Source organism: Oncorhynchus tshawytscha, linkage group LG09, assembly GCF_018296145.1.
Source record: "Oncorhynchus tshawytscha isolate Ot180627B linkage group LG09, Otsh_v2.0, whole genome shotgun sequence".
Lineage (NCBI taxonomy): Eukaryota > Metazoa > Chordata > Actinopteri > Salmoniformes > Salmonidae > Oncorhynchus > Oncorhynchus tshawytscha.
Window position 1 is genome coordinate 11,877,835 of NC_056437.1, and position 24,601 is coordinate 11,902,435.

At 42.4% G+C, this 24,601-nt stretch overlaps 1 protein-coding gene across 7 annotated transcripts in view; it reads right to left on the reverse strand.

Moving 5' to 3' along the window:
• LOC112257246 (guanine nucleotide exchange factor subunit RIC1-like) overlaps nucleotides 1-24,601 on the reverse strand; it is a 97,783-nt gene that overhangs the window by 52,334 nt on the left and 20,848 nt on the right. For all 7 annotated transcript variants that reach the window (XR_006084024.1, XR_006084023.1, XR_006084021.1 and 4 more), the window contains exon 2: nucleotides 22,205-22,312. Coding sequence is in view for 2 of the 7 variants with exons in the window: in XM_042326543.1 (XP_042182477.1) it covers nucleotides 22,205-22,312 (108 nt within the window). In the remaining 5 variants the exon portion in view is untranslated. The remainder of the gene's footprint in view (nucleotides 1-22,204; nucleotides 22,313-24,601) is intronic.

The following is a 24,601-nucleotide window of genomic DNA, read 5'->3' on the forward strand; positions in this document are numbered from 1 at the left end:
AGATTTTTATTTAACTAGGCAAGTCAGTTAAAACCTCTTGGTGTTAGGGGGCAGTATTTTCATTTTTGAGAAAAAAAAAACATTCCCGTTTTAAACGGGATATTTTGTCAGGAAAAGATGCTAGAATATGCATATAATTGACAGCTTTGGATAGAAAACACTAACGTTTCCAAAACTGTAAAGATAGTCTGAGTATAACAGAACTGATGTTGCAGGCAAAAGCCTGAGCAAAATCCAATCCGGAAGTGCCCCAGGTTTTGAAAGCGCTGCGTTCCAATGACTCCCTATTCAGCTGTGAATGTACCATCAACGAGCTTAAGCTTTCTAAGTATTCCCCAAAGTGTCTACAGCATTGTGACGTAGTTTTACGCATTTCTGTTGAAGAATAGCTATAGGCGGCCACATTGCGTAAGTGGTCACATGGTGGCTCCGAGAGAGATTCTCGCGTAAAATACAGAGGTAGCCATTATTCCAATCGGTCCTAGTGAAAAACGAATTGTCCCGACGGATATATTATCGAATAGATATTAGAAAAACACATTGAGGATGGATTCTAAACAACGTTTGCCATGTTTCTGTTGTTATTATGGAGCTAATTTGGAATATTTTTCGGCGTTGTGGTGACCGCAATTTCGAGCGATTTCTCAGCCAAACGTGAAGAACAAACGGAGCTATTTCACCTACAAAAATAATATTTTGGGAAAAAATGAACTTTGGCTGTCTACCTGGGAGTCTCGTGAGTGAAATCATCCGAAGTTCATCAAAGGTAAACGATTTAATTTGATTGCTTTTCTGATTTCCGTGACAAGGTTGCCTGCTGCTAGCAAGGCATAATGCTATGCTAGGCTATGATAAACTTACACAAATGCTTGTCTAGCGTTGGCTGTAAAGCATATTTTAAAAATCTGAGATGACAGGGTGATTAACAAAAGGCTAAGCTGTGTTCCAATATATTTCACTTGTGATTTTCATGAATAGGAAGATTTTCTAGGAAGATTTATGTCCGTTGCGTTATGCTAATTAGTGTCAGATGGTGACAACGGTCCCGTTCACGGGATGGGGTGTCACTACAGGTTAAGAACAAATTCTTATTTACAATGACGGCCAAACGCTCCCAAAACACGGACGACGCTGGGCCAATTGTGCGCCGCCCTATGGGACTTCCGATCACGGCCGATTGTGATACAGCCCGGGATCGAACCAGGGTCTGTAGTAACACCTCTAGCACTGAGATGCAGTGCCTTAGACCGCTGCGCCACTTGGGAGCATCAGCAGGGGTGAGCTCCAGCCTATCCAGGACGTTCATGCCAGGCGGTGTCTGAGAAAGACTCCAGCCACCCGAGACATGGACAGTTCTCCATGCTCCCATCCAGCAGGCGGTACCGGTGCATCAAGGCTCAGACAGACTCCTAAACAGGCTTCTATCCCCTGGCCAGAAGACTGTTAAATGGCTAACAACTACTGCTCTCTCCCTCTCCCACAGACTATCCACACTGACTCTATGCCCACCCACATGTCTTTACCCTCTCAGACACAACCTACCCTGCTTCTGAAATTATTGATTAGATTTTACTCCATTACGCTGTTGTCCATTGATTATTGACTGCCATTACCATTAGTATTAATCTATTCATCCTGCTACTGGTCACTAATACTCCTGGTTACATGTACTGTATATATTACCATAAGTACTCATATATTCCTATTACTCCTGGTTACATGTACTGTATATATTACCATAAGTACTCATATATTCCTATTACTCCTGGTTACATGTACTGTATATATTACCATAAGTACTCATATATTCCTATTACTCCTGGTTACATGTACTGTATATATTACCATAAGTACTCATATATTCCTATTACTCTTGGTTACATGTACTGTATATATTACCATAAGTACTCATATATTCCTATTACTCTTGGTTACATGTACTGTATATATTACCATAAGTACTCATGTATTCCTATTACTCCTGGTTACATGTACTGTATATATTACCATAAGTACTCATGTATTCCTATTACTCCTGGTTACATGTACTGTATATATTACCATAAGTACTCATATATTCCTATTACTCCTGGTTACATGTACTGTATATATTACCATACGTACTCATATATTCCTATTACTCCTGGTTACATGTACTGTATATATTACCATAAATACTCATATATTCCTATTACTCTTGGTTACATGTACTGTATATATTACCATAAGTACTCATGTATTCCTATTACTCCTGGTTACATGTACTGTATATATTACCATAAGTACTCATGTATTCCTATTACTCCTGGTTACATGTACTGTATATATTACCATAAGTACTCATGTATTCCTATTACTCCTGGTTACATGTACTGTATATATTACCATAGGTATTTATATATTCCTGTCTTTAACTCTCATAGTTCTTGTGTGGTTTTTATTTTGACATTTATTATATTTTCTTTTATCTATATCATCATCTATATTATCATCAATATCTATATTATTATTAATATTATTTATAATATCATCATATTATTGATATTATTATATCATATTATTGATATTATTATATCATATTATTATATTTATCATTACTATTATTGTCATTATTAATGTCATTATTAATTATTACTGTCATTATCTATATCTGTTACATCAACATTATTGTTAATATCATCATCACATTATTGATATTATATAATCATTATTATTATTGCCTTGTTGGAACGAGCTGTCAAGGTAAGAATTTCACTGCACTGTTTTACACCTGTTGTATCCTCTACATGTGGCGAATAAACTTTGAAACTGGAAACTCACCCCCCTCCGTCTCTCCCAGCACACACAGCTTTCCTGTTCCTTTCTCCCTCTCTGCTAAAGATATAGTTTGCCTAGGTCTGGTCTGGGGTGATTATGTATTACCCCAGCAGGCATCACCAGCCAAACATCTGGAAAACAGCTGTGCCTCCTGGGAGCTGTGGTCTGCTTCCCTCCAATTTGGTGATTCCAGCAGGGCTGTGTGTCCCTGTGTCTCAACGGTTTTAAATACTCCTCAGGATAGAAAGACACTATGGTACACCCTGTATGGTTGTGTGGTATCCAGATGTTCATACCGTTCCTGTACCATAACGAGGTAGATGGTATTACCGGCAGAGCACACAAGGGGCAATATTTTTATTTTGGGAGGTGACGCTCTAGAGTGAGATGGGACAAGGACATCCAGCCCGGCCAAACCCTCCCCTAACCTGGACGACGCTGGGCCAATGGCGCCTCATGGGGCTCCCGGTCGCGGCCGGCTGCGACACAGCCCGCGATCGAACCTCGCATCTGTAGTAACGCCTCTGCCTTAGACCGCTGCGCCACTTGGGAGGCCCATCACCAAGAAATCTGATCTTGCAAGCTAGTCACTTAGCAAGTTAGAAAACCAAATGCATAGCTGTAGTCCTGAGTTGGAGATAATTTATTTGGCACATCTTAGATAGTTAACTTATAGTTGTAAGCAGTGAAGTAGCATGCATCCCCAGGGACTACATATATACTGCACACCCCTACTGCACATGCTGGGTCTACCTTATAGAACACACATTTAATGTCCATCAAAACATACGTTTTATTTGTTGTATGTTTTTAAACAGGGTGAACTATTGCAGAAGAAGAGCCAGACAAGCAAGGATTTAAGTATCGGCCTACCTCAGACTGACTAGGGAGGGTGGGTCTAGGTGAGGGTGGGAGAAAAGGGGCTTCCGGCTTGCTGTAAGGCCCCAGCCCGTCCGTCTCATGCTCTGTGTGCGTCAGGAATGTAAACAGCACAGGGTTTTCAGACAAAACATCTCAAGTCTGTCGCTTTTATCCTTCACGTTACAGTTGGAGGAGAAACACACATAGACCTTGACAGCACAGCCAGATAGCTAGCTCAGCAGTAGTCTCGACTCAGCTTGAACAATAGCAGACGTGTGCAGAAAGTTAGGATATAGTGACTGCATAGGAGGTGTGAGTTTGAGTCAACTGCAAGCTCTGCTCTCTCAACTCAGCTTGCATAAGATAGATGTCAGGAGCTTGCAGACCGTGAGGTTAGGCTATAAAGACCGTGAGGGTAGGCTATAGACTGCATACTAGTTCTCGGTTTTAGTAAGCTTCCTTTGTCTGGCGTACTAATACAAGAGACAGCTGAAAAAACAAATGACTACATCTTCGTTATCTTGGTGTTTTTTTGTTTTGTGGATTTCCTGTCTTTGATTGGCTTATTTACATAAATAAGACAGACAAGAGAGCAGATTTGAAAACAATTTGGATGTATTATTTTCTCAGTTTTAAAAACAAACCTCTGGATGTTTTCACTATGAAAAAGACAAAAGGAAACCATTTACTTCTCCTCATGGTTGAATAAATAAGCTGTCAAAAGGCATAAACCCACCGAGGCAAATCAAGGGTCATCAAATCTCTTCGCTGTATCAGAGTGAGTAGGCTAATCGACAGGGACTAAAGAGATTGTGAACATGAAGAGTGAAGACTTACTTCAACTGAAAGTTCCTTCAGGGATTATAATAATATAGGACGGCAGAGGTGTAGATCCTCTAACCAACAAGTCCTCCTGGCCGGGGGTTGCCTAACCACCCCCCCACCCCAAAACATCCTCCCGGGCCATTTCAACTTCCACAAAAACCAAAGCACACATCGATGAATGCTAATGATGTGCGTCAGGCCCAATGAGTCAAACGCAACAGAGAGGGAGCCACGGTTAAAAATATCAACAGACCAGAGGACTGGGACTGAATCAGTTACCTCATAGCTTCACACACTTCTGGCTCCCACCCTGCAGCCCAGGACCCGAGGGTCAGGTGGGGAGTTACACTGCCTGTAGGGTAAGCTATGCAGTTCAGGGTGGGGTAAAGGTCATATGCTACTGTCTCCAACCCGCAGCCATATACAGGGTTAAGCACCAGAGTCCAGGTAGCGACTTGAGTCTACGCTGAGAGTGGCAGTGTAAAGGTCTGTATCGGAGAGACCACAGTCTGGCAGCTTTGCCTATTAGGGTTGCAAAGGGTTGAAAACCTTCCGGACATTTTTCAAAAATGTTTCATGGGAAGTTAAGCCTGAGAATATTGGGAAATTTGCTTAAATTCATCAAAAAAGTTAGCTTATAACAGTGAACCTTTATTGTGAGATACAAGGTATTTTGAATCTTGGTTAAACTATCTCCAATTCAATGGAATTGCAACCCTCCGCATGCACAGTGCATTCTTCCATCACATGTGCAGCTGATTCTCAAGATCTTGCACACTAATGAGAAGCTATTGAGCCCACACTTTTACACTGTCTGAGCCAAGGACTACATTCTTTCTGGTAAGTTTTGATTACAATACTGGGTGGGACGAATATATTTTATACATGACATTACATGATTTTCTGTTAACTAGTAAATAAACTAAGCAAAAAAAGAAACGTCCCTTTTTCACGACCCCGTCTTTCAAAGATAATTCATAAAAATCCAAATAACTTCACAGATCTTCATTGTTAAGGGTTTAAACACGGTTTCCCATGCTTGTTCAATGAACCAAACAATTCATGAACATGCAAATTGCAATGTCCGTACAGTGAGACGCCAAGGACAGCGCTACAGGGAGACAGGATGGACAGCTGATCATCCTCGCAGTGGCAGACCACGTGGAACACCTGCACAGGATCGGTACATCTGAACATCACACCTGCGGGACAGGTACAGGATGGCAACAACAACTGCCCATGTAACACCAGGAACGCACAATCCCACCATGATGGGAGGCTGGCTGAGAGAGGCTGGACTGAGGGCTTGTAAGCCTGTTGTAAGGCAGGTCCTCACCAGACATCACTGTCAACAACTTCGCCTCTGGACCAGACAGGACTGGCCGCGGTTGTGTCTCACAAGGGGCAATGGTCGGATTTACGTTTATCGTCGAAGGAATGAGTGTTACACCGAGGCCTGTACTCTGGAGCGGGATCGATTTGGAGGTGGAGGGTCCGTCATGGTCTGGGGCGGCGTTTCACCGCATCATCGGACTAAGCTTGTTGTCATTGCAGACAATCTCAACTCTGTGCATTACAGGGAAGACTTCCTCCTCCCTCATGTTGTAACCTTCCTGCAGGCTCATCCTGACATGGCCCTCCAGCATGACAATGCCACCAGCCATACTGTTCCTCCTGTGTGTGATTTCCTGCAAGACAGCAATGTCAGTGTTCTGCCATGGCCAACGAAGAGCCCGGACTTCAATCCCATTGAGCACGTCTGGGACCTGTTGGATCGGAGGGTGAGGGCTAGGGCCATTCCCCCAGAAATGTCCGGGAACTTGCAAGTGCCTTGGTGGAAGAGTGGGGTAACATCTCACAGCAAGAACTGGCAAATCTGGTACAGTCCATGAGGAGGAGATGCACTGCAGTACTTAATATAGCTAGTGGCCACACCAGATACTGACTGTTTCTTTTGATTTTGACCCCCCCCCCCCTTTGTTCAGGGACACATTATTCAATTTCTGTTAGTCACATGTCTGTGGAACTTGTTCAGTTTATGTCTCAGTTGTTGAATCTGTCATGTTCATACAAATATTTACACATGTTAAGTTAACTGAAAATAAACGCAGTTGACAGTGAGAGTGCGTTTCTTTTTTTACTGAGTTTCGTAGCCTACAGTAAAGTGTGTTTAAATCATGTTGTTAACTATTTATGCTAGTTAGTTTTTACTACCATGTGGGTTTAAGCTTGCTTGAGCCTTTTAACTGAGGAGTGTTAATTCACTTGTTTCCATACGTTTAATTTTAAAGCATTCATCTCAAAAATGAGTTGTTTAATCTAACTGCTTAACTATTTATCTGTACATGGAATCGTATTTGGGGTTTTTTAACAAAAAAAATCTAATCTTTAGAGGACAATGCCACGGGCACTATCTGCTTCTGTGGAGACATTTCACTGCAGCTAAAATAGAATGAAAAGCTGTGTACATTTGCAAATTCTGTGCCAAATCATGTGAAGAATGCAACGAAGATGCAGAATCATCTGGCCAAGTGCATAAAATTCCCTCAGCGCTCACAACAAGTAACCTCTGACAAAAGCCCCTGTACTTATATTTGAGGTGAAAATTATGAATCAGACACCTTATCGATAGCAACAGCTCAGGGTTCTCCTGGAATGATAAGGTTTTTTTTAACTAATTGGAGCAACGAAGTCAGAGAAATGCTGATGAATGTCTTGCTCGAGATGTGTATGCAACTGGTTAACCTCACACTCACGGGCAATGTGTATTGGAATGGATTTCTGAATGTTCTTCGCCCAGCATTCACGCCTCCAACCTTTATCCACTCATTTGCTGGATGCAGAGTTCAGAGTTCAAGTGAAGGTCAAGCAAATCAGAGAATGCAGACTGTATTGCAATCATCTCTGATGTGTGGTTGAATGCTCATGGGCAAGGAATAATTAACTACATCATCTCCACCCCTCAACCATTATTCTACAAGAGCACAGACAAGGGACAACAGACACACTGGACTCAACATTGCAGATGAGCTGAAGGCAGTCATCAATGACCTTGGACCACAGAAGGTATTTTGCGCTGGTGACAGACAATTCTGTGAACATGAAGGCTGCTTGGTCTAAAGTGGAGGAGTTCTACCCTCACATCACACCCATTGGCTGTGCTGCTCATGCATTGAATCTGCTCCTCAAGGACATCATGGCACTGAAAACAATGGATACACTCAACAAGAGAGCCAAGGCAATGGTTAGGTAGGTGAAGGGTCATCAAGTTATAGCAGCAATCTACCTCACCAAGCAAAGTGAGAAGAATAAGAGCACCATATTGAAGCTGCCCAGCAACACTCGTTGGGTTGGTGTTGTCATCATGTTTTGACGGTCTCCTGGAGGGGAAGGAGTCTCTCCAAGAAATGGCCATATCACAGTCTGCCGATATGGACAGCCCCATCAAGTGGATCCTCCTAAATGATGTATTTTGGGAGAGTGGTAAGCAGCCTGAAACCTATTGCAGGAGCCATTGCACGGATTGAGGGAGACAATGCCATCCTGTCTGATGTTCAGAATCTGCTTGCATATCTCATCAGCCACCTGGTGGAAGGGACTTTCTGGATCTGAGGCTCTTTCCCCTGTTGCCGCCATCATCCTCCAAATCCCTCCAACATCAGCCGCCTCAGAGTGCAACTGGTCCTTGTTTGGGAACACACACACACACCAAAGTACGCAACAGGTTGACCGATACAAGGGTTGAAAGATTGGTGGCCATCCGAGCAAATTTTAGGCTTTTTGAGCCTGACAACGAGCCATCCTCAACATGGTTGGAAAGTGTCAGTGAAGATGAGGCCTCAGAGTCTGATGTTCAAGAGGTGGACATTGAGGAGGTCTAGGGAGAAGACATGGAAGCCTGACAGGAAAACAACCAAAGCTTCAGTTTTTCAAACTATCATTTTACAGATGTATGTTGAAAACATTTTTGTGAGATGGATCATTGGGGGTCATTCAATATTCCCTTTCTTTTTTTGTTCAGTGAAATCATCCCATGTTTAGAGTCAAATCATTTAATTAAAGTTCAATTCGTAACTAAATAATTTTTTATTTCTATTGGAAGGATTTAATCATTTGCAATTATGTCTACTTATGATAAGGTAAAAGGTTTATGTTTCTGTCTAAATATGATATGGTAAATATATCCAATGCAAAAAGTATTTACGTATATTTCTGTTAATTCCCATATATTCCTGTTAATTCCCACGGAAAGTTTTCACCTCTGAATATTCAACCAAAATGTGCAACCCTAGTGCCTATGCAAGTTCACTTTCACAATGTAAGGCCTAAAATCAAATCAACTCAACCACATCAGCTACTTCCATCTTTGATTCCTGTCTGAAGTGAAGCCATCTGTCTAAAGCGATTGTGTCAAAGTGTAAATTGGCGTAACTTGGCTCCCAGTCAGTAACACACCATAACTTCAGCTGTCAAACCAGGGACTTAATGGGATAAACTGCAATTGGGATGCTGAATAACTAAGATAACTAATATTCCATCACGCCGGCTGTCTGCACAGTCACTTTAATAACTACCTACATGTACATATTACCTCAATTACCGCAACTAACCGGTATATAGTCTCGCTATTGTTATTTTACTGCTGCTCTTTAATTACTTGTTACTTTTATTTCTTATTCTTATCCGTATGTTTTTAAACTGCATTGTTGGTTAGGGGCTCGTAAGAAAGCATTTCACTGTTGTATTCGGTCATGTGACTAATATAATTTGATGCTGCAAATAAAATCGTCTCAATAATTGACCATGTGGTAGTCATCATACCACATATCTCAGAGCAGGAGTTAGTAACAAGATGGGGGGGGTTGGCAGACAGACAGGCTAGTAGTGGTAATATAACATCACCGTGGGGGAGTCCATTTAGACCAAGTATCAAGAGTGTTCTTTTGATGCAATTTGTTGTTTTTTCATACATCTTAATATGGTTTTAAAACCATGTTTGGCTGATAATTTAACATATTCGCAGTAATCCACACTGCAATCAAACAAATATGTCAAGATGCCTCAGGGACAAAACAAAGTAGCTTTTGATTGACCCCCAATAAGCTTAGTCTCTCCCACTGGTAGCATTACGGGAGACAAAATTAGACATCGGACACATCAAAATACATTTCTGAGTAATGATCAAAAAGGCCTTTTGACCAATGACTGCAATGCCTTCCTCTGTATCTGCTCCCGACTGATCCGGGCACATAATGAGAAACGCCCCAGTAGGAAGGCCAGAGCCAATAGGAAGATCAGAATGACCTGATCTGGGCTCCCATTGGCCATGGCCAGACACTATGTTTCACAGATTCACACCGAGTCATCATAATGATGACACAAAAGAAACAAAAAGGGACATACAAACAGCTGGAATCCTATCATATTCTGTGTGTGTGTCTCTCTGCAAAGCCTCTCAGAATAGCAGAGGTTGTTGTATCCTTTTAGACTCATAATCCCCACATGCTATATTCATAGTTACTATACCACAGACTGTTAGTCCTGATATTGGCATAGTCCTGCTATTGGCATAGTTACTATACCACAGTCTGTTAGTCCTGCTATTGGCATAGTCCTGCTATAGGCATAGTTACTATACCACAGTCTGTTAGTCCTGCTATTGGCATAGTTACTATACCACAGACTGTTAGTCTTGCTATTGGCATAGTCCTGCTATAGGCATAGTTACTATACCACAGACTGTTAGTCCTGCTATTGGCATAGTCCTGCTATAGGCATAGTTACTATACCACAGACTGTTAGTCTTGCTATTGGCATAGTCCTGCTATATTCATAGTTACTATACCACAGACTGTTAGTCTTGCTATTGGCATAGTCCTGCTATATTCATAGTTACTATACCACAGACTGTTAGTCTTGCTATTGGCATAGTCCTGCTATAGGCATAGTTACTATACCACAGACTGTTAGTCCTGCTATAGGCATAGTTACTATACCACAGACTGTTAGTCCTGCTATAGGCATAGTTACTATACCACAGACTGTTAGTCCTGCTATAGGCATAGTTACTATACCACAGACTGTTAGTCCTGCTATAGGCATAGTTACTATACCACAGACTGTTAGTCCTGCTATATTCATAGTTACTATACCACAGACTGTTAGTCTTGCTATTGGCATAGTCCTGCTATAGGCATAGTTACTATACCACAGACTGTTAGTCCTGCTATAGGCATAGGTACTATACCACAGTCTGTTAGTCCTGCTTTATCTTGGCCAGGTCGCAGTTGCAAATGAGAACTTGTTCTCAACTAGCCTACCTGGTTAAATAAAGGTGAAATAAAAAAATAGGCATAGTTACTATACCACAGACTGTTAGTCCTGCTATAGGCATAGTTACTATACCACAGACTGTTAGTCCTGCTATATTCATAGTTACTATACCACAGACTGTTAGTCCTGCTATATTCATAGTTACTATACCACAGACTGTTAGTCCTGCTATAGGCATAGTTACTATACCACAGACTGTTAGTCCTGCTATAGGCATAGTTACTATACCACAGACTGTTAGTCCTGCTATAGGCATAGTTACTATACCACAGACTGTTAGTCCTGCTATATTCATAGTTACTATACCACAGACTGTTAGTCCTGCTATATTCATAGTTACTATACCACAGACTGTTAGTCCTGCTATATTCATAGTTACTATACCACAGACTGTTAGTCCTGCTATATTCATAGTTACTATACCACAGACTGTTAGTCCTGCTATATTCATAGTTACTATACCACAGACTGTTAGTCCTGCTATATTCATAGTTACTATACCACAGACTGTTAGTCCTGCTATATTCATAGTTACTATACCACAGACTGTTAGTCCTGCTATATTCATAGTTACTATACCACAGACTGTTAGTCCTGCTATATTCATAGTTACTATACCACAGACTGTTAGTCCTGCTATATTCATAGTTACTATACCACAGACTGTTAGTCCTGCTATATTCATAGTTACTATACCACAGACTGTTAGTCCTGCTATATTCATAGTTACTATACCACAGACTGTTAGTCCTGCTATATTCATAGTTACTATACCACAGACTGTTAGTCCTGCTATATTCATAGTTACTATACCACAGACTGTTAGTCCTGCTATATTCATAGTTACTATACCACAGACTGTTAGTCCTGCTATATTCATAGTTACTATACCACAGACTGTTAGTCCTGCTATATTCATAGTTACTATACCACAGACTGTTAGTCCTGCTATATTCATAGTTACTATACCACAGACTGTTAGTCCTGCTATATTCATAGTTACTATACCACAGACTGTTAGTCCTGCTATATTCATAGTTACTATACCACAGACTGTTAGTCCTGCTATATTCATAGTTACTATACCACAGACTGTTAGTCCTGCTATATTCATAGTTACTATACCACAGACTGTTAGTCCTGCTATATTCATAGTTACTATACCACAGACTGTTAGTCCTGCTATATTCATAGTTACTATACCACAGACTGTTAGTCCTGCTATATTCATAGTTACTATACCACAGACTGTTAGTCCTGCTATATTCATAGTTACTATACCACAGACTGTTAGTCCTGCTATATTCATAGTTACTATACCACAGACTGTTAGTCCTGCTATATTCATAGTTACTATATACCAGACTGTTAGTCCTGCTATATTCATAGTTACTATACCACAGACTGTTAGTCCTGCTATATTCATAGTTACTATACCACAGACTGTTAGTCCTGCTATATTCATAGTTACTATACCACAGACTGTTAGTCCTGCTATATTCATAGTTACTATACCACAGACTGTTAGTCCTGCTAAAGGCATAGTTACTATACCACAGACTGTTCGTCCTGCTATATTCATAGTTACTATACCACAGACTGTTAGTCCTGCTATATTCATAGTTACTATACCACAGACTGTTAGTCCTGCTATATTCATAGTTACTATACCACAGACTGTTAGTCCTGCTATAGGCATAGTTACTATACCACAGACTGTTAGTCCTGCTATTGGCATAGTCCTGCTATTGGCATAGTTACTATACCACAGTCTGTTAGTCCTGCTATTGGCATAGTCCTGCTATAGGCATAGTTACTATACCACAGTCTGTTAGTCCTGCTATTGGCATAGTTACTATACCACAGACTGTTAGTCTTGCTATTGGCATAGTCCTGCTATAGGCATAGTTACTATACCACAGACTGTTAGTCCTGCTATTGGCATAGTCCTGCTATAGGCATAGTTACTATACCACAGACTGTTAGTCCTGCTATAGGCATAGTTACTATACCACAGACTGTTAGTCCTGCTATAGGCATAGTTACTATACCACAGACTGTTAGTCCTGCTATAGGCATAGTTACTATACCACAGACTGTTAGTCCTGCTATAGGCATAGTTACTATACCACAGACTGTTAGTCCTGCTATATTCATAGTTACTATACCACAGACTGTTAGTCTTGCTATTGGCATAGTCCTGCTATAGGCATAGTTACTATACCACAGACTGTTAGTCCTGCTATAGGCATAGGTACTATACCACAGTCTGTTAGTCCTGCTTTATCTTGGCCAGGTCGCAGTTGCAAATGAGAACTTGTTCTCAACTAGCCTACCTGGTTAAATAAAGGTGAAATAAAAAAATAGGCATAGTTACTATACCACAGACTGTTAGTCCTGCTATAGGCATAGTTACTATACCACAGACTGTTAGTCCTGCTATATTCATAGTTACTATACCACAGACTGTTAGTCTTGCTATTGGCATAGTCCTGCTATAGGCATAGTTACTATACCACAGACTGTTAGTCCTGCTATAGGCATAGTTACTATACCACAGACTGTTAGTCCTGCTATATTCATAGTTACTATACCACAGACTGTTAGTCCTGCTATATTCATAGTTACTATACCACAGACTGTTAGTCCTGCTATATTCATAGTTACTATACCACAGACTGTTAGTCCTGCTATAGGCATAGTTACTATACCACAGACTGTTAGTCCTGCTATATTCATAGTTACTATACCACAGACTGTTAGTCCTGCTATATTCATAGTTACTATACCACAGACTGTTAGTCCTGCTATATTCATAGTTACTATACCACAGACTGTTAGTCCTGCTATATTCATAGTTACTATACCACAGACTGTTAGTCCTGCTATATTCATAGTTACTATACCACAGACTGTTAGTCCTGCTATATTCATAGTTACTATACCACAGATTGTTAGTCCTGCTATATTCATAGTTACTATACCACAGACTGTTAGTCCTGCTATATTCATAGTTACTATACCACAGACTGTTAGTCCTGCTATATTCATAGTTACTATACCACAGACTGTTAGTCCTGCTATATTCATAGTTACTATACCACAGACTGTTAGTCCTGCTATATTCATAGTTACTATACCACAGACTGTTAGTCCTGCTATATTCATAGTTACTATACCACAGACTGTTAGTCCTGCTATATTCATAGTTACTATACCACAGACTGTTAGTCCTGCTATATTCATAGTTACTATACCACAGACTGTTAGTCCTGCTATATTCATAGTTACTATACCACAGACTGTTAGTCCTGCTATATTCATAGTTACTATACCACAGACTGTTAGTCCTGCTATATTCATAGTTACTATACCACAGACTGTTAGTCCTGCTATATTCATAGTTACTATACCACAGACTGTTAGTCCTGCTATATTCATAGTTACTATACCACAGACTGTTAGTCCTGCTATATTCATAGTTACTATACCACAGACTGTTAGTCCTGCTATATTCATAGTTACTATACCACAGACTGTTAGTCCTGCTATATTCATAGTTACTATACCACAGACTGTTAGTCCTGCTATATTCATAGTTACTATACCACAGACTGTTAGTCCTGCTATATTCATAGTTACTATACCAGACTGTTAGTCCTGCTATATTCATAGTTACTATACCACAGACTGTTAGTCCTGCTATATTCATAGTTACTATACCACAGACTGTTAGTCCTGCTATATTCATAGTTACTATACCACAGACTGTTAGTCCTGCTATATTCATAGTTACTATACCACAGACTGTTAGTCCTGCTATATTCATAGTTACTATACCACAGACTGTTAGTCCTGCTAAAGGCATAGTTACTATACCACAGACTGTTCGTCCTGCTATATTCATAGTTACTATACCACAGACTGTTAGTCCTGCTATATTCATAGTTACTATACCACAGACTGTTAGTCCTGCTATATTCATAGTTACTATACCACAGACTGTTAGTCCTGCTATAGGCATAGTTACTATACCACAGACTGTTAGTCCTGCTATTGGCATAGTCCTGCTATAGGCATAGGTACTATACCACAGTCTGTTAGTCCTGCTTTATCTTGGCCAGGTCGCAGTTGCAAATGAGAACTTGTTCTCAACTAGCCTACCTGGTTAAATAAAGGTGAAAAAAAAATACAAAAAATAGGCATAGTTACTATACCACAGACTGTTAGTCCTGCTATAGGCATAGTTACTATACCACAGACTGTTAGTCCTGCTATATTCATAGTTACTATACCACAGACTGTTAGTCCTGCTATATTCATAGTTACTATACCACAGACTGTTAGTCCTGCTATAGGCATAGTTACTATACCACAGACTGTTAGTCCTGCTATATTCATAGTTACTATACCACAGACTGTTAGTCCTGCTATATTCATAGTTACTATACCACAGACTGTTAGTCCTGCTATATTCATAGTTACTATACCACAGACTGTTAGTCCTGCTATATTCATAGTTACTATACCACAGACTGTTAGTCCTGCTATATTCATAGTTACTATACCACAGACTGTTAGTCCTGCTATTGGCATAGTTACTATACCACAGACTGTTAGTCCTGCTATATTCATAGTTACTATACCACAGACTGTTAGTCCTGCTATATTCATAGTTACTATACCACAGACTGTTAGTCCTGCTATATTCATAGTTACTATACCACAGACTGTTAGTCCTGCTATATTCATAGTTACTATACCACAGACTGTTAGTCCTGCTATTGGCATAGTTACTATACCACAGACTGTTAGTCCTGCTATAGGCATAGTTACTATACCACAGACTGTTAGTCCTGCTATATTCATAGTTACTATACCACAGACTGTTAGTCCAGCTATAGGCATAGTTATTATACCAGACGGTTAGTCCTGCTACAGGCAGAGGGTCAGAGTCTGACCAAGTCCACTTTCTTACAAGCAGTTGTTATCCCCACTGGACTTGAGGCTGTAGTTAATAGGCCTGTAGACAGCTCAGCTCAGGGACAGGCAGCTGAAAGAAGGCTACTTATTGTAAAACACTTGTTTTTCACACCGCAGACAGACGGCCTTCACATGGCATGTTGTTGTTGCCTGGCAACCACATTAACAAGAGGCCAGAGCAAAACACTATTTCATTTTACTTCCAACAGAAGTGCTGATTATCCTTGGATTGGAAGAGATGGAACACTTTATCAGTCCCCTCGTGAATGATGTAAAAAAACAGAGCACATATCAGTGGGAGGAACGGTGACCTCTCAATCATTACTGGAGCTCACACACAAGAGCAGCCATCGTCATTGGGGCTGTGGTTTGGGTGCAGACAGTGCAAGAGCCAGGGAGATGTTAGCCTGGAACCATAACCGACATGCTCTGTGGTTTCAACCATTGTTCTTCACATGAAGCAATGGTGGAACGGAGTACCAATATCTCTCCATGGACTCACTGAAATGTTGAAAGGAAGCCATCAAAGGAAGACAGTGCAAAGTTCACATGTGAAAGCGTCGACAGATTCAGCATGTCCCTGATTACGAACAGCTTGTCTGTGATACACAGTGCGTTTTCTCCTTGCGTACAACTGAGTCTGTTAGCAGAGCAATGCTACAGGCCTACAGTCTCCTTTTTTGTGCAGGAGAGTCAAACCTGCCCGTCTACAGCTTAGCAGTAGATCCCCCACCCCGACACACTCTCGCAAAACAAGTCCTGTTCAGTGATTTATAAACAGGTAGACCATCGACCCCTGGGGTGCAGCCGGGGGCAATCTGAGAGACGGCAGCCAAGTTTGTGAAAGCCCAGGGAAATTTCCATTCCTCTGCAAAAGAGAGAGTTTGAGAAGGTCTGAGCGGAACCTGAGAACACCCAGGATGGCAGAGTTCTGCCATATAGAAATCAGAGTAGAACTCCACAGCCCGCTCTCTCATCTCCACAACAGAAGTTACAGGCCCATCAGACAAACGTCTTTGGGTTTTTTCTAACCCAAAGAAGAAAGAGCTGGGAGCATCCATCTCGCTCAACATGGAAAATCTAGCTCTTACAAGTGCTCCTTTTGATCTGAAAAAAATCCCACAGGTCCCTGCCTAGTTCAGACAGATCAGATTGCAGCCCCTCCCTACCTTGCCCCATCAGCTCAGCCTCCACCTCACTTTTGCCAACCTCAAGCTCCCCCAGTCCTCTCCTGGACTCTGAAGAGGAAGCTGTATACTGCTGACAAATAAAACTGAATGTGGGCTTTACCTACATCCCACCACTGACTGAGAGACTGAAACTCCCCCCTCTGCTGTTTCCATCTCTCCCAGTAGCCGTAGAAGCTTGAGCAAAAAGTGGCAGCTTGTAAGAGCTTTACATGTAATTTCCATTAGGATGCCTGCCGGGGACCTGATGAAACAAAGAACTGATCTAGAAGAAAAAGAAACGCACACCTATTAAGACGAGGTGCTGGCTAGCGGAGTAGAAAACTGGAAAATAAAAGAGAGCCGCACACTCTAGGAGCTCAGATGCAAAAATGTAATTACCAACGTTTCGACAGCCAAGTTGTCTTCATCAGGGTATAATCACAAACACTGCGGGATGACTCGTTTATATAGTGTCAAAAGACACAGGTGTCTAATCATGGCCAAAAGTGGCCTAATATCATTGGTTAATTATCAAATATTAAAATGTCATAAAGATCAAAGTCTACGTTGAGACCGAAGGTCTTTAATTTAAAGACCCTTGCTCCCTTCGGTCTCAACGTAGACTTTGATCTGAAGCCATTCTTGTGATTGTGACTTTGCCATTGTAATTGTTTGTAAACTTGTGTAGTCAAATTAATCTATGATCGTATGCTATCCATTTGTTGTTTGTATGCTGTTCTTTGTATGACGAAACAAAGAACTGAACCTTGGCAATATGACGGTCCAAAATCCCTACTGGGAGAATGGAGACCCCCAAAGGCATATTGCTCTGATTCTTGTATAGATACGATCCAAACAAGCTGTACTCACCCACCCCAACCACATATACTGCTTGGGATACTTAGTCCTTCACTAGATCTGACTCAGGGTATTAAGTTAGTGCTCGATAGATATTCTGTTGGTGGTGTGAGGGCTGTGCTTTGGGAAAGTGGATGGGGTTATATCCTGCCTGGTTGGTCCTGTCCAGGGGTATTGTTGGACGGGGCCACAGTGTCCCCTGACCCCCCCCGTCTCAGTCTCTAGTATCTATGCTGCAATAGACTATGTCACGAGGGGCTAGGGTCAGTCTGTTATATCTGGTCTATTTCTCCTGTCTTATCTGTTGTCCTGTGTCAACTTAAGTATGATCCATCTAATTCTCTCATCTCTCGCTCCCCTACCGGAGGACCTGAGCCCTAGGACCATGCCTCAGGACTACCTGGCCTTATGACTCCGGGCAGTCCCCGTCTCCCTGGACGTGCTGCTGATCCAGTTTCCGTTGTTCTGCCTGCTGCTATGGAACCCTGACCTGTTCACCGGTCATGCTACCTTGTCGGTCGCCCCCCCCAAACACACACCTGCTGTATCGACCTCTCAATGCTATGAAAAGCAAACTGACATTTACTCCTGAGGTGCTGACCTGTTGCACCTCTATAAGCACCGTGATTATTCTTTGACCCTGCTGGTCTTCTATGAACGTTTGAACATGTTGAACAACAATCTGGGCTTAACTTCACTAGGGTAGGAGGCAGCATTCGGAATTTTGGATGAAAAGCGTGCCCAAATTAAACTGCCTGCTACTCAGGCCCAGAAGCTAGGATGTGCATATAATTAGTAGATTTGAATAGAAAACACTAAAGTTTCCAAAACTGTTAAAATAATGCCTGTGAGTATAACAGAACTGATATGGCAGGCAAAAACCTGAGGAAAATCCATCCAGGAAGTGGGAAATCTGAGGTTTGTAGTTTTTCAAGTGGTTGCCTATCCAATATACTGCGTCTATGGGGTCAAATTGCACTTCCTAAGGTTTCCACTAGATGTCAACAGTCTTTAGAACGTTGTTTCAAGCTTCTACTGTAAAGGGGGAGAGAATAAGAGCTGTTTGAACCAGTGGTCTGGCTGAAAGCCTTGAGTTTAGTCACGCGCGGTCGTGAGCACGAGCTCCGTTCCTTTTCATTTCTAAAGACAATTGAATTGTCCGGTTGTAATATTATTGAAGCTTTATTATAAAAAGACCCTATGGATTGATTGTAAACATCGTTTGACATGTTTCTACAAACTTTAATGGAACTCGACTTTTGGTCTGGATTTTGCGCTCACGCATTGTGCCTTTGGAAGAGTGAACTAAACGTGCAAACAAAACGGAGGTATTTGGACATAAATATGGACGTAAACGAACAAAACAAACATTTCCTGTGGAAGTGGGAGTCCTGGGAGTGCATTCTGACGAAGATCAGCAAAGGTAAGTGAAGATTTATAATGCTATTTATTACTTTTGTTGACTCCACAATTTGGCGGGTAACTGTATGGCTTGCTTTTGTGGATGAACACTGTTCTCAGATTATTGAATATTGTGCTGTTGCCGTAAAGCTATTTTGAAATCTGACACAGCGGTTGCATTAAGAACAATGCATCTTTAATTGTCTTTCATCAAAGTTTATGATGAGTATTTCTGTTATTTGATGTGGCTCTCTGCAATTTCTCCGGCTGTTTTGGAGGCATTTCTGAACATGGTAAACTTTTGGATATAAAAGTTTTTGGATATAAATATGAACTTGATCGAACAAAACATACATGTATTGTGTAACATTGAGTCATCTGATGAAGATCGTCAAAGGTTAGTGATTCATTTGATCTATATTTCTGCTTTTTGTGGCACCTCTCTTTGGTTGGAAAATGGCTGAATGCTTTCTGTTACTAGTTGCTGACCTAACAATGATATGTTTTGCTTTCGCCAAAAAGCCTTTTTGAAATTGGACACTGTGGTTGGATTAACGAGAAGTGTATCTTTAAAATGGCGTAAAATACTTGTATGGTTGAGGAATTTTAAATTATGGGATTTCTGTTGTTTTGAATTTGGCGCCCTGCAATTTCACTGGCTGTTGTCGAGGTGGGACGCTAACGTCCCACTTGTACCAAAGAGGTTAATGGCCATGTACTCCTATAATCGCCACCCGGCACAGCCAGTAGAGGACTGGCCACCCCTCAGAGCCTGGTTTCTCTCTAGGTTTCTGTATTTCTAGGGAGTTTTTCCTAGCCACGTGGTTCAACATCCGCATTCCTGCTCTACGGGGTTTAAGGCTCGGTTTCTGCTCATAAATAACATTTGATTGATTTATTCAGATCATCATACAACACCTTTGCTGAGCCCAAATGTGGTTCCTCACTATTCCGGTATTTATTTCCAATCCAACACAAACACCTCGCCCAGTGCTAAATGTGCGAACTACTGCCTTAGACTGCAAAACAAGTCTCCCCTCTCCCGCCTTGTACTAGGTGCATACACATTTATGAAAACAAATACAAGATTATTGAATTTGGCTCTAACCATTGACAACCTACCCTTACACACCTCCTTTTGACGAGAGAATGTTGACACCCATGCCAGGTGGGGACCACTGCACTGCAAGATTTGTGCCATGGCTCAGCACCTGCCCCCCCCCAAATCCACATCACTGTGTCTCTTTTAAATGATTTTCTTTGACATGCTCCCACAGCAACCCGCTCTTCCTCCTACTCCACTGGCACAGTAACGTCCTCCTCCCCTGTCTGCACATCGATCAGGGCCTCCTCATCCCCCCCACCCCCTCTTCCTCCTACTCCACTGGCACAGTAACGTCCTCCTCCCGTCTGCACATCGATCAGGGCCTCCTCATCCCCCCCCCCCTCTTCCTCCTACTCCACTGGCACAGTAACGTCCTCCTCCCCTGTCTGCACATCGATCAGGGCCTCCTCATCCCCCCCCCACCCCCTCTTCCTCCTACTCCACTGGCACAGTAACGTCCTCCTCCCGTCTGCACATCGATCAGGGCCTCCTCATCCCCCCCCCCCCCCTCTTCCTCCTACTCCACTGGCACAGTAACGTCCTCCTCCCCTGTCTGCACATCGATCAGGGCCTCCTCATCCCCCCCCCACCCCCTCTTCCTCCTACTCCACTGGCACAGTAACGTCCTCCTCCCATCTGCACATCGATCAGGGCCTCCTCATCCCCCCCCACCCCCCTCTTCCTCCTACTCCACTGGCACAGTAACGTCCTCCTCCCCTGTCTGCACATCGATCAGGGCCTCCTCCCCAATGCCAGGCAGTATTTCCTGGGATGAGCCCACCATGCCTTTTCCCAGCCACACTCTTATTTCCCACTTTACTTCTCCTTTTTCTGTGGCACCATCCTCGGGCCTCCTCAGCCCTTTTAGCGTTCTCCAGAGGTGCTCTCCTCTTCCACTAACAGAGGAGTATCCGTTACTACAGCAACCTGCCTCTGCTGTAACCCCACTCACCTCTACAAGCCCAGTAGCCCACCTCCCCAACTGCGAGAGATGTGCAGTTTCGCAGGCCTCATTTGAAATGAGCTAAACGAAAAGACAAGAAACAAGTGACTGTAGATAGCTGACGCAACATGACTGTCAGTAACAGTGAATCAACGGAGCTTGCTTTGCCCAGTCAGCTAGAGATAGCTATGAAGCATCTTTTAGTTGCCAACTAGCACAAATGTCATGTAGCTAAGTATATCAATAGTCCTTTCGTAAACACTTAGACAACCATACTAAAACGCGAGACGACAAACACTACTAGACAGATTCAGCCCAATTGGAGTTGTTGGATTGCACAGCTTACCTACCTCCAAAAACAATGCAACTATCCATGATGTCAATGCTATCCAACTTGTCAGCCAGGCTGGCTGAAATCACTCACTAGAAAGCGAAATAGTTTAACGTAACTTCACATGCAAAATCAGGAAAATGCAAGGTATTGAAGGCGTTCTTCCGTCTCAGTGCAACTTTGAATGTTGCTAGGTTTCACGTGGGCATGGTTTTGCACCAAGTTTGGCCTGGATAAAATGTACCTCTCCCACCTGTTAGCCAACCGTGAGCAAAACTTCCCCCTGACACCATTCTCCGGATCGAAAGCAACAGCATTTTGCGACCACCACCAAACCATCGCGGCCACAACCAAACCGCAAACAAACTCCCCGGCCACCCTCCCTCAACTCAAAATGAAGAACAGTGGAAATGAATAAAAACAATGCGTTAACCCTCCACCATGGAAAATACGAAGTAAATACAAAAAAGGAGAGAGAGAGAGACAATAACTACAATGAGAGAGAGCGAGAGCAAAAGAGAGCGAGAGCAAGAGAGAGAGCGAGAGAGCACAAGAAGTGACTGCACCGCATTACTCACCGCTACTGCTATCATGGAATCGTCCTGCTTCCATTCGGCCTGCTGATAGAAGCCAAACTGGGATGATGCTTTCGCCGACTCTATGTAGCTCACTATCAGAACACTGGGCTGGAAGATGGACAGAAAGAGAACAAGTGAGAGAGTGTCAGAACAGTGTCAGCAGTCAATCTCATCAGCCACTCAGCCTTGTTAATATACTCCAAACCATAAGGTGGCAGTAGCATTGTTTGGCAATGCATGTCTGTGTGTGTTTCTTTATGGTCTAGTCAAGGGGTATTCAACTCTAACCCTACGAGGTCCGGAGCCTGCTGGTTCTGTTCTACATGATAACTAATTGCACACACCAAGTAAGTGTCCCAGGTCTAAATCATTAAAAGGGGAACAATGAAGAAAAATGCAGTGGAACTGGCTGTGAGGCCAAAAGTTGTGTTTGACGGGTCTGGTCAATGTTCGCTAGATAGCTTGCAGCTCGAATGTTGCTATTGTTGTAGGAAGCCCTTGTTTATACCAGCCAGATGGCCACAGCTATACAGCTTGCAAGACAACAACAAAAACAATTTAATTAAATCTCCATAAATCGCATACAGCCCATAGATCATTTTTAGCTAGCTGGCTAACGTTAGCTAAATTTTTAGCATGATTCCCTGGCTAACGTTAGCTAAATGTTTAGCATGATTCGCTGGCTAGCTATCTGTTGTGATAGCTAGGTAAAGACACTGCATTTGTATCCAAGCTTTATAAGGTATGCATGGGTATGCCTGAGATGTGTGCTAGTAGTTTAAACAGACAGCGCGACAATTCAGCTTGTCAACACTTCTTACAAAAACAAGTAGTGATGTCAATGGGCGGCAGGGTAGCCTAGTGGTTAGAGCGTTGGACTAGTAACCGGAAGGTTGCAAGTTCAAATCCCCGAGCTGACAAGGTACAAATCTGTCGTTCTGCCCCTGAACAGGTCAGTTAACCCACTGTTCCTAGGCCGTCATTGAAAATAAGAATTTGTTCTTAACTGACTTGCCTAGTTAAATAAAGGTAAAATAAAAAAATCTCCTCTCCACTTTGAGCCATGAGAGATTGACACATGTTAGCTCCCCGTGTATATTTAACGCCGATGTCAGAGCTGCTGTGCATACCTAGGTACATGACGTAATGACGCCACATAAAATGTTACGCTACACTTGCAACTCAGAGGTTAGCATTCCTAACCTAGCCCACAATGTCTGCTGTGTTGTTTGAGCAGTTAACCTAGTTACACAGCGACAGCGTCACTGCTGTTAGCTTCACAACTGACATTTGGACCAGCGACATCAGCTCCATGAACATGCTGAGTCCGACAGCCCAGTGGGTCGTTGAGGATTTCATACCGAGGAAAGTCGTATTGCATGCCCATGAACATGCTGGTTGTCATACCGCTGCTGCCATTTCAATGGCATTTGAGAACATGTTTGAAGCATGAACACACACGCTAGCTCCATTCGAAACAACTGACTGGAGAAATAAGCTCATCAACTTTGTCTGCAGCAGACGTGATGCCCTCTCATGGCATTGAAACACTTGCTCAACAAAACTGCAGACACAGGCTGTGAACAAGCGATGCGGTGGCATTCTCTTTTTACTCTGTCGCCATCATGCACAAGGACCGCTACGTCGATGCAGACAAGAAACAGGGTTTACATGAAATGTTACATACACCGCTGGACAAGATGGAAACGGACAGTGACAGTGGGCACCGAGGAAGACAGGCCACGGACCGACAGAGATGAAACTTCACTGCTTGACATGTATGATGAAATCCTGGTTGACAATGAAACGACTGAACAAATGAACAATGAAACAATAAACGCCAACAAAATAACTTTTTGGTCAGTGTAGTGTGTGTGTAACCTTTATTTAACTAGGCAAGTCAGTTAAGAGTAAATTCTTATTTACAATGATGGCCTACCCCGGCCAAACCCGGACGACGCTGGGCCAATTGTGTGCCGCCCTATGGGACTCCCAATCACGGCCGGATGTAAAACAGCCTGGATTCGAACCAGGGACTTTAGCGACGCCTCTTGCACGGAGATGCAGTGCCTTAGACCGCTGTGTCCATGTGTGTGTTAACCATTTAACTATACTAGAATGTTTAACCTTTTTGGGATAGGGGGCAGCATTTTCACTTTTGGATGAATAGCGTGCCCAGAGTGAACTGCCTCCTACTCTGTCCCAGATGATAATATATGCATATTATTATTAGTATTGGATAGAAAACACTGAAGTTTCTAAAACTGTTTGAATGATGTCTGTGAGTATAACAGAACTCATATGGCAGGCGAAAACCTGAGAAAAATGCAACCAGGAAGTGGGACATCTGAGGTTTGTAGTTTTTCAAAAGCTTGGCCTACCGAATACACATTGAGA